General features: G+C 41.1%; 1 protein-coding gene across 1 annotated transcript in view; it reads right to left on the bottom strand.

The window, feature by feature from the left end:
• Positions 1–2,295: 2,295 nt before the first annotated feature.
• The window catches only part of GABRB2 (gamma-aminobutyric acid type A receptor subunit beta2), a 491,244-nt gene continuing 481,435 nt past the window's right edge, over positions 2,296–12,104 (bottom strand). The window contains exons 8-9 of the mRNA XM_069763784.1: positions 7,201–7,445; positions 2,296–3,487 (exon numbers count right to left, since the gene is read on the bottom strand). Coding sequence (XP_069619885.1) covers positions 3,140–3,487; positions 7,201–7,445 — 593 coding nt within the window. The 3' untranslated portion in view covers positions 2,296–3,139. The remainder of the gene's footprint in view (positions 3,488–7,200; positions 7,446–12,104) is intronic.

Raw genomic sequence — 12,104 nt, forward strand, 5'->3', positions numbered from 1 at the left:
ACAGCGCTCTTTTCTTCCCCAGCTTTCCGTTGGTGGCGTAGTGGTGTGCGCATGTCCAGAGTTCCGACTTCCCTGCGCCCACGTGAAGACACAGCGCGCGATCTGCGCTGTAATCCCTTGCATCGGTGGGGGCGGCCATCTTCCTGGGGCCGCGCGTGCGCAGATGGAGTGCTCTGCTGCACGGGGCTTCAGGAAAATGGCCGCGGGCAGCCGCGCGTGCGCATTAGAGATCGCGGCGGCCATTTTCCCAAAGCCGAGTTTGCATCTCGGCTTTGGGAAAATGGCCGCCGCGATCTCTAATGTGCACGCGCGGCTGCCCGCGGCCATTTTCCTGAAGCCCCGTGCAGCAGAGCACTCCATCTGCGCACGCGCGGCCCCAGGAAGATGGCCGCCCCCACCGTTGCAAGGGATTACAGCGCAGATCGCGCGCTGTGTCTTCACGTGGGCGGAGGGAAGTCGGAACTCTGGACATGCGCACACCACTACGCCACCAACGGAAAGCTGGGGAAGAAAAGAGCGCTGTGAACACGCCCACCTGACCAGACCAGCCTGATTGACAGGCGAAAACGGCGACTTTGGTAATGTATTTCTCAGCATACATGGGGAATCGGGGTACACTACATACACTATAGTAACGCACAGCACAGGCCCTATTTAACAGTATTTATAGCTCAATCTCAAAAAACGGGGTGACAGGTTCCCTTTAAGCAAAGAGACACTAACTTCAATAACAAAAATTAAGATCAATTAATTTGAAGATCCATTCATTGCCACTGAAGTCTTTTTCGTGATCTGACATTTTGAACAATGTTCAAAAATTATAATATATGGCTGCTGAAACATCTGAAGATGAATTTGTCTAAATATATGGAACTTAAAAATAATTTAAAAAATAATGGTCATCCACCTTATCATACTGAGTATATGTAGAATACAGACTACACATCTTGCCATATTTTTGGTATATATAATGGATATAAAAATGCTTGATGGAATAGAGTATACATTAAATATCAAAATTAACATTGCGGTAGATTTTGGTCATTAGTATTAAAAAGAAAATCAATGAGAGGCACAACTTTTTTTCAAGTTTATGAGTGTAGAAACAGAAAATCAAAAAGAAACCAATAATGGAAATAACATATCATCTAGAACAAATGAATGTGCAATTTCATGTATATATAAACAGTATATATATATATATATATATATATATATATATATATATATATATGTCCAAAGATCAGAGGCAGCACACCATTCTGCATAAGGTTATGAAGGTATTCAAATTTAATAGCCCATAATGGCATTAAATTTGAATACCTTCTTAACCATATCCAGAACGGTCTGCTGCCTCTGATTTTTGGACTTCTATGACAAGGTTTGGTACATGCCTGAGGGGCCCTGAACCCTGATTTTTGTTTTTCTTTTCTGTGCTGCTCTCACTTTTTTGTAATATATATATATATATATATATACAGGGTGGGCCATATTTATAGATACACCTGGGTGGGCCATTTATAAGGATACATCCAAAATGGCCGACTTCAAAATGGCCACCATGGTCACCACCCATCTTGAAAATTTTTCCCCCTTTCACATACTAATGTGCCACAAACAGGAGGTTGATATCACCAACCATTCCCATTTTATTTAGGTGTATCCATATACATGGCCCACCCAGGTGTATCCGTATAAATGGCCCACCCTATATATATATGTATATATATATATATATATATATATATATATATATATATATATAATTTTCCAGGATAGAAGGATGATTTTGAACTTAATGAAGGTAGAAAAGTAAATTTTCTGTTAAAAGGACAAAAACATCACTTGTTATCAGGTTGAAGGTAATGTTGAAAGTCAAACAGTACTCAATGGATTCACCATTAACCGCAAGAGTCGTTCATCACTATAACCTGTAAATTTGCTTCGTTGATGCCCCTTCCACTATTTATGTCCTCCAGAACTTTTTGTCTTTTTATTATTGAAATGGACTTATGCCATGAAGGCGAGCAGCTTTTTTGTGTTCAAAGCTGGTAAGAATCAGCAAAATCAAATACATGTTGGCCTAAAAAATATATCTGATGCAAAATAGCATTTCACATAAGTCTTCTTTTCAAGATACTGACAATTCTTTGCCAATGTATACTCTTGCTTGAAAAAGTCTATGCAACTCCTTCTTTATGATGTTTTTGCTGCATTAATATTGTGTAGCTTTCTGATGGACTGTGCCACAATGATGTACAGCTACATTGACATCTGATTATCATTTCTTATTTTGGGCATGTGAACAAGGGTGGGATTTTATGCATTTTTCCGCCATTAGATTTGTAGACAGAAACAGATAGTCAAATGGAGAATTAATATAAATCGATGATGAGAAATGGAAAACCCATGCATGTGGGCACTAATCAATACACGTCTCATTGAAAGAGAAACCATTTCATTTTCCTTTGAAGTTCGCCTTCCTTACTGCATATGTTACCGAAACAGGACTCGCTTTCTTCCAAGAAGATCCATTATCCACATTGGAGTAAAAAAACTTTAGGAGGTTAAGAGACCGCAGCCATACCCTGTTGCCTGATGGATTCTAAAGGTATCTTCACTGTCTTAATTCCATCTACATGATCATGGCTTTATGTCGTTTCAAAGGCCGACGTGACAACTATTATGGTAGGTCCTTTATGGTCGTCATCAATCGGAGTAAAATCACAACTGTTCAGTTTCAAGACGTTTTTTCCATTCCATCCACAACTATTACGGTTTCAGCTGAAATGTCTTCAAAAGCATCAATCAAACCATGCAATGTATGGGTGACTCTGGAAAAGTTTGAAAATGACCAATTGCTTTAGCATCTCACTTCAATGCACTTGCGTGTACACAAGGAAAAGCCGTGTTAACCTATATAAAATAATTTTAAGGATCGAAAAGAAAATGAAAGGGTGTTGTAATTCTAATGAGTCTAGAATGGATCTGTACAGCATACAGCAGGATGGTGAGTGCCAGCAACTAAGGTGTTTTAAAATAGCTTGTGTCCTGAATGTTAATTTCTAAGCCCCACTTCTGGTTTCACATATTATCTGAACAGACATCCAGTTCCTGTCTACTGTATGGCTTATTAGTCTTAGTTCACATAATAGAGCCAGTAGACGACATTGAAGAATGAAAAAACCACTGGAAAGATCATGCGTGACCATCTGTCTATAGCGTTTACATCAGTCAAGTCAGGAATGTTTATTTTCAACTGAGATGCGCGCCTCCGTAGTCTGCTTTTTTTTTGAACCACGTGTCGTTCTAAGGCATTCCGTCCAAAGCTGTGTCGCGGTAATCCAGCTTTCCGGTACTGGATACTGGAGGTATCGTAGGTCAGCATAGTGCTTCTTGGATCACCAAGCCCCATTACAGCTTCTGATGCTGCCATTTCATTTTTAATTTCAAGTGTGCTTAATAAAATATTTTCATGTGGATCCATCTGCAATTCAGGAGAAAATGAAATAAATAACATGATCTCTAGATTGGTATATAATTGGCTTATTCTGTACTGTAAAGACATTGGTTGCTATAGCGACTATGAAAAAGTTGTCAGATAGTACAAAGTAATTTTCTATTTAATAAAATGTAGAAAAAATAATTAGTATGACAAAATCTAACAACATAGAGCAATTAATGAAGGCAAACTACAAAAAAAATATTTAAAGTAAAGAAACAGTTAAATGATACTGCATATGACTGAACAATATATTTGATCAGATATATTTTTAATTTAAAAAACAATGATTGAGCAGATATGTTTGAATAATTAGGATTAAAGGGAATCTTTCAGCAGATTTTTGCTATGTAATCTTAGAGTTACATGATGTATGTGTGTATAGCCTGATTCCAGCAATGTATCATTTACTAGACTGCTTGGTGTAGTTTTGATTGAATCTCTGCTTTATCGGTTGTAGATGTAACACTGGCCAGAAGGCTGAGCTGTGTATAACCCCGCCCACACTCCTGATTGGCAGCAGCTTACTGTGAACATTGTACATTCTCAGCTAGCTGCCAATCACTGGTGGGGGCGTGGCCACACATATTAGCCTGACTGCCTTGTAATACCGAGTACCCAAATGAAAATCTCCTGCTGATAAAACAATAATTGTACTGAAACTACAGCAAGCTGCTGAGCAAGTGACACATCTCTGGAATCACACTCTCTGGCCCTACATTATGATGCTCTCAGGTTAGCTAGCAAAAATCTGCTTACAGATTCCCTTTAAGCTTGAGTTTGACCATTAATAGGGGGCACAGACGAAGTGCTTAGCTTTGGTAACTATTTTGTTGATGAAGATGTGCAGCTTTGCAATTGAGCAGCTCCGGCCATCGCCAGCACCAAGAACAGCTGATTGGTGGGGACGTCAGGTGTTGTATCCCCACTGCTCAGACATTGGTGATCTGCCTTAAAGATTCTAGAGATAGGACATCAATGTTAAAGTCTCAGACAACCCAATTAAGTGAATCCTCAGAATACTATTTGCCCATTGAAGCTCAGTTCATCCTCTGTTTAGCCAATGTACATTGCAGTTTCCAATATATTGCTGAATGAAATAGTATTATATGGCATCCATGTCCAATGTTCAAACTGCCTGTGCTACACAACTACATGGGGAAGTATTATGTAATTTTCATAAACTAAGTTTTATTTTTAATATTGCCAGTGGTGTATTTCGAAGCTCTACATCTACAGCTTTGATGTATTGTACCTCTTATAACAATTTTATACTAGTAATGTCTTATGTGCTGCATATAGCTTTAGTTCCACTCAAGGCATTCGGGTCTGGAGGCAACTGTTAGTTCTGCACATATATCCTATATGTATACTTCCCAAATCTGCCCTATCTTATATATTTCTGTGTTTCGATTTGTCTTCCTCAAAGGCTGATGGGTAAACTTGGAAGCGCATGGTGGAACCATACTTGTTATGTAATTATGGGTGGTATGTCATTACCTCTCATCTGTTTTTTTGACACAAAACTATATATCATGTTTTTTGCAGCATCACCTCCGGTGGCCAGCACCCAGTAATGAGATTGGAATAACTCTTTAAAGGGTTATTCTTGACATTTAAATTTATCATCTGTTCGTTGAATAGTTGATAAATTTCTGATCACTTGGGCTCATCTGTGTTAAGATCCCAAGATCAGAGCTCTGAAATTTCCTATGGGCATGGAATGGTGGCTGTGCAGAAAATGTCTATTGTCTATGGATCTGCCAGAGATAACCACTTGGTTTTCTATTGAAGTCCCAAAGACAATGTATGTATCTAGCTAGGACTTCATTTCGGCAAAGCATTTCAGAGCTCCATTCTCGAAATCGTTGGCCGTTCTAATGGCTGCACCTCTATGAATCAAAGAGATATCATAGTTTAGGTGATAGGTTTCCATGTTGGTTGAAACAAATATGAATTAAGTTGTCACCTGTCCTTTGAATAGTTGATGAATTTCTGATCGCTTGGGCTCATGAAAACTGTGTTAAGATCCCAAGGTCAGAGCTTTGAAATTTCTCATGGGCACAGAATGGTGGCTGTGGTGAAATTGTCTATTGTCTATGGGAGGTCCCAAAGACAATGAATAGAGTACTTGTGTTCATCCAGCAGTACTTCACTTCAGCACAACATTCCAGAGCTCCATTCCCGTAATGAGTGGCCGTTCTAATGGCTGCATTAATCAAAGGGATATCATAAGCTAGGTGATAACTTTCCATGTTGGGTGAAACAAATATGAATTAGGTTTTATGCTGTGGTGACTTTCATATTTTCTGTAGCCCGTATTATTTAAAGGGAACCTGTCACCTGAATTTGGCGGGACTGGTTTTGGGTCATATGGGCGGAGTTTTTGGGTGTTTGATTCACCCTTTCCTTACCCACTGGCTGCATGCTGGCTGCAATATTGGATTGAAGTTCATTCTCTGTCCTCCATAGTACACGCCTGCGCTAGGCAAGATTGCTTTGCGCAGGCGTGTACTATGGAGGACAGAGAATGAACTTCAATCCAATATTGCAGCAAGCATGCAGCCAGCGGGTAAGGAAAGGGTGAATCAAACACCTGAAAACTCCGCCCATATGACCCAAAACCAGTCCTGCCAAATTCAGGTGACAGAGTCCCTTTAATCAGCTTTCTAACTTTAGATAACATCACTAGGGATATGGATGAAACATTTGCAAATATAATCCTAAACAGATACCCACAGTATTTTTTGTCGTGAATACAGATGTAACTGAATTATTCATCTGTGTTGATGAGAATGATAAGGAAGTTTCATGCTGTCTGTGGGTCAAACTTTTTAGCAGAATATATTGATATGATTCACCAAAACCCACATGCTAATTTGATGTGAGCACAATCTGCACTAATTAGACTTAGTAAGAAGATACAGAATATACACAAGCTACTATAGAGGATTATATAAGGACATAATTAGGATGCAATATGTCAGTTGTTCGCAGGTGGTGTATTTATACCAATGAATAACGTAAATGTGACTATCCATAAATGGCGTGAAATAAAATACATTTATATAAACAGGATCTGTTGCCAAGACAGACTTCTAAAAATGACAACAAACCTAATGATGGAGCTGCATTGTGAATTACAAGCAATGTTAGTTTGAAGTACTATAAAAATTGTGGTATATGGCGTCAATCACATTCAAATATAAACATTTGTCACATTGGGTTGCAGTCATTGTGAGAACTTCGATCTTAAAAAGTGCTGGAGAGGATCGCTGAGAGGTTCTACTGCTGAAGTTACACAATTGGAGAAAATGACTAGTTGGTGGGATTTACCCATTGCCCCTAGTTATTCTAAAGGGCCTTCTGCATAGTCTGCTGAGCAACTCCAAGCCCTCTGAAAACTGAGGTTATACAATTCTTACTGTACTTGTGGATGTTTTCTATGGACAACATAAGCTAAAGCCATCAAAGTTAAAGGGGTTGCCTTAGACTAAAGTATTGATGACCTATAAAAAGATCAATTTAGGTCTGCCACCTTGCAACCCCACAAATAGCTAATATCTGCTCCAGCAGCATCCAGTTATACTGTAAGTAACGTATGGTGAGGAAAATTGCAGTGTTTGGCAGTGGCTAATAACCAGTCTCTTCATATCTCCCTTTCAAGTAATTCTACACTTAGCCATAGTAATACATACCTTATTAATTTCCATACGCAATTGTTCATTGTTGGCACTTGCAGCTCGTTCTGCTGCCTTTTTTTGCCTTTGTGGTCCCCTACCAAAAAATATGTAGTTGACCAATGCATATTCCAGCAAAGCCATAAAGACAAAAACAAAACACCCCATAAGGTACATATCAATGGCTTTCACATATGGAATTTTAGGTAGTGTTTCCCGAAGATGAGTGTTGATGGTGGTCATGGTCAGTACAGTGGTGATTCCTAGAAAAAGAAACATTAGATTATTTCTCTGAATTCATCCACTGAACAATTGTCAGAAATGTTTCAAAGAGAAAACACTTAACTTATTGGACTAAAGTTACACTGTAAAAGTATCTGGAATGGAGAAACAAATAAAATGTCATGGCTCCACCACAGATTTGCCTTTGAAGTCTAGCGTCAGACTATCAAGTAAATTCATGTTGATACAAAATAAGACCCTACATTCTTGCCAACCAGATAAACAGGATCTCTTATGTGATAATAAGCTATTAGGACACTTGTCAAGCAGAGGAACTATCTGTTACCACTATGCTCACTGCTGCCGGCCCCGGGGCTGTCACCGCCAGCGCCATGCTCGCCACTCCCTCCTCCGCCTTCACTGCCGCTTCCACGCTGCTGCAGGCTTCTCCCTGGACTGTCTCCCATCACGTGCCTGCTCGGGTGTGTTGGCGCGCTCCCTCACTGCTGCCAGCCATGCACCCTGTCACTTCCCATATGCGCCTTAGGGACTGCGCGCGTGCACACTCCTCCCCCTTATCTAGTGCTGTGACCTGACACGGCAGTATTGCCGGGCCAATAGGGGCAGACATTAGGTATTTCAGGCCACCCTCCCCTAGTGGAGGCGCCGGATTGTTGAGTTAGTCTCCTATGTCCAGGCCCGCCTTGCTGCCGCTTGCTGATGCCCTGTATCGCTGGTGTCTTAACCCCTTGTCTACCTGCTTTTCTTTCAGTGTCCGCCTCTGTCCTGTGTCTTCCTGGAGCCTGCTACCATTTTCTCCTCCGTCTCTTCTCAAGTCTGTATACCATCTCCACTTTTGCCTCCCTCTGCCCTTTACCCTCCTCATCTCGTGGTTTACCTCCTCCATACATCTCGTGCTCCCTTACCGCTCTGCTCTATCCCTCTCCCTAATTCACAGTCCCATCTCCATTTGTGCGCTACCCCTGAGCAGGCCCCTGGTCCTGGCATCCGTGGTACTAGAGGCCTCTGAGCTTGCTCCCTAACGATCCCTGTATAGGCATTGGACAAACCTGGTGCACTCACTTGGGGAAGTTTCGGTATCACGGTCCAGTGGGTCCACTCTTGGTTCATTATGCCCAAAACCAGCTTAAAGAAGTTAATCATAATCAAAAAAAGTACTTTGTCTGCCCTGTTGAGGGCAGAACAAAGTACTGCAGTGCGCAGGTGCCGGGAAAGATCAGAGAGGCCCGACGCCTACGCACTGCAGTACTTTGCTCTGCCCTCAACAGGGCAAACAAAGTTTGCCTGCGCTGGAGCCGCAGCGTGAACACAAGAAGAGGACGTCATCGTAAGAAGAAGGGAGGGATTGGATCGCGACGCCCATCGTACCCGGACCGCCCCTGGGTGAGTATAATCTAACCTCTTTTTCTCATCTTTCAGGATACATCGGGGGCTTATCTACAGCATTCCAGAATGCTGTAGATAAGCCCCTGATGCTGATGGGCTTAGCTCACCTTCGATTTTGGGGGTGATAGGTTCCCTTTAAAGAGGTTGTCAATTGCTACGATATTAATAACTTATCCCTGTGTTGAATAACTTCTTCAAGTACTTATTGATTCTTCGCAATGGAAGTCTGAGACATATCAAGTGTGAGCCAAGAAAAACATACCAGAAAACCCTTACGAAAAGATTATATAATATTGAAAAAAATGGATCAGATAGGTCCAGAAATGGACACTGACTTTAGGGAGAAACTGAAAAGGAAGGGGAAAAGTGAGAAATTTTGCTAAATAAAATGTATTTTATGTACTGGTAAAAAGAGTACATTCGTATGTGATTTCAACTTTTAATGTGTGTACATGAGGAATAACGCTATTTCTGGCTCACACTTGACTTATGCATTTTTGTTTTTCATTAGAAGCCTCGGGTTTTTCTTTTTTTGTAAGAATTTTTCTCCCTCCTCTCTTAGAACATAAGGTGTAATTTCATCCCTCACTAAAGATGGATTTGTAGGCAAATGTAAGCATTTTCTGAGAGTGAATGACAGGACTGGCAAAGAAGAATTGACTGACAAAGGGGGAAAGAAGCATACAGTGGGGCACAAAATTATTTAGTCAGTCAGCAATAGTGCAAGTTCCACCACTTAAAAAGATGAGAGGCGTCTGTAATTTACATCATAGGTAGACCTCAACTATGGGAGATAAACTGAGAAAAAAAAATCCAGAAAATCACATTGTCTGTTTTTTTAACAATTTATTTGCATATTATGGTGGAAAATAAGTATTTGGTCTGAAACAAACAATCAAGATTTCTGGCTCTCACAGACCTGTAACTTCTTCTTTAAGAGTCTCCTCTTTCCTCCACTCATTACCTGTAGTAATGGCACCTGTTTAAACTTGTTATCAGTATAAGAAGACACCTGTGCACACCCTCAAACAGTCTGACTCCAAACTCCACTATGGTGAAGACCAAAGAGCTGTCAAAGGACACCAGAAACAAAATTGTAGCCCTGCACCAGGCTGGGAAGACTGAATCTGCAATAGCCAACCAGCTTGGAGTGAAGAAATCAACATTGGGAGCAATAATTAGAAAATGGAAGACATACAAGACCACTGATAATCTCCCTCGATCTGGGGCTCCACGCAAAATCCCACCCCGTGGGGTCAGAATGATCACAAGGACGGTGAGCAAAAATCCCAGAACCACGCGGGGGGACCTAGTGAATGAACTGCAGAGAGCTGGGACCAATGTAACAAGGCCTACCATAAGTAACACACTACGCCACCATGGACTCAGATCCTGCAGTGCCAGACGTGTCCCACTGCTTAAGCCAGTACATGTCCGGGCCCGTCTGAAGTTTGCTAGAGAGCATTTGGATGATCCAGAGGAGTTTTGGGAGAATGTCCTATGGTCTGATGAAACCAAACTGGAACTGTTTGGTAGAAACACAACTTGTCGTGTTTGGAGGAAAAAGAATACTGAGTTTCATCCATCAAACACCATACCTACTGTAAAGCATGGTGGTGGAAACATCATGCTTTGGGGCTGTTTCTCTGCAAAGGGGCCAGGACGACTGATCCGGGTACATGAAAGAATGAATGGGGCCATGTATCGTGAGATTTTGAGTGCAAACCTCCTTCCATCAACAAGGGCATTGAAGATGAAACGTGGCTGGGTCTTTCAACATGACAATGATCCAAAGCACACCACCAGGACAACGAAGGAGTGGCTTCGTAAGAAGCATTTCAAGGTCCTGGAGTGGCCTAGCCAGTCTCCAGATCTCAACCCTATAGAAAACCTTTGGAGAGAGTTGAAAGTCCGTGTTGCCAAGCGAAAAGCCAAAAACATCACTGCTCTAGAGGAGATCTGCATGGAGGAATGGGCCAACATACCAACAACAGTGTGTGGCAACCTTGTGAAGACTTACAGAAAACGTTTGACCTCTGTCATTGCCAACAAAGGATATATTACAAAGTATTGAGATGAAATATTGTTTCTGACCAAATACTTATTTTCCACCATAATATGCAAATAAAATGTTAAAAAAACAGACAATGTGATTTTCTGGATTTTTTTTTCTCAGTTTGTCTCCCATAGTTGAGGTCTACCTATGATGTAAATTACAGACGCCTCTCATCTTTTTAAGTGGTGGAACTTGCACTATTGCTGACTGACTAAATACTTTTTTGCCCCACTGTACTTCTCTTTCAATCTTCATTTGTACTATTAATTTATGAAAACAAATTGTGCACCTTCCACTATCTGGAGATATAAATGAAAGAAAAATAATACAGTATGAAAAGACAGAGGCTGTGATTCTTGCATCAGCTGAAATTGTTTGTGAATGAACTCATAATGCCCGATTCGGCAATGTACGTTCATCAGTTCTATGACATAAAACACCTTGAAATTTTACAATTTTTTTGCGCAACTCAAAGTTATGCAAACATTTTGCAACTTTTAATGACATTATGCCAGTCCTGTTTATGTTTGCCAATGTGGGCATAGCAGGGGAAGAACAGGAGAGGCAAAGCCCACTCAACAAAGTAATCAAAATTTACACCATTGTAGTGGTGTATAATAATAAGAATAATCTTTATTTTTATATAGCACTAACATATTCCCCAGCACTTTACAGTTTGCACATATTATCATCACTGTCCCTGAGGGGGCTCACAATCTATTTTCCCTATTAGTATGTCTTTGGAATGTGGGAGGAAACCGGAGAACCCGGAGGAAACCGACGCAAACACAGGGAAATCATACAAACTCCTTGCAGATGTTGTACTTGGCGGAATTTGAACCCAGGACTCCAGCTCTTCAAGGCTGCAGTACTATCCACTGAGCCACCGTGCTGCCCGGTATGGTATGCCAATGATGTACAACAGTCCCTGACTGCAATTTCCAGCGGAAGTACGCAACATTTGTAAAATGTACCAAACCCAATAAATGACATGTACGTCTAAAAAGTTGTAATCAGTCATGAGCAAACGTGCTTCGATAAGGTGTTACTCGAGCATGCTCGGGCGCTAACCAAGTTTCTTCGGAGTGCTCAAATAATATGTTCAAGTCCCGGTGGCTTCATGTCTCATGGCAATTCGACAGTTGCATCACATGGAGGGATAGCCTAACAAACAGGAAATCTCTGCATGTGTTGCGGCTTTTGAACAGCTGCGAAACATGCCTCCATCCGCAGGGAC

The sequence above is a fragment of the Ranitomeya imitator genome, chromosome 4 (genome assembly GCF_032444005.1).
Source record: "Ranitomeya imitator isolate aRanImi1 chromosome 4, aRanImi1.pri, whole genome shotgun sequence".
NCBI classification, from domain to species: Eukaryota; Metazoa; Chordata; class Amphibia; order Anura; family Dendrobatidae; genus Ranitomeya; species Ranitomeya imitator.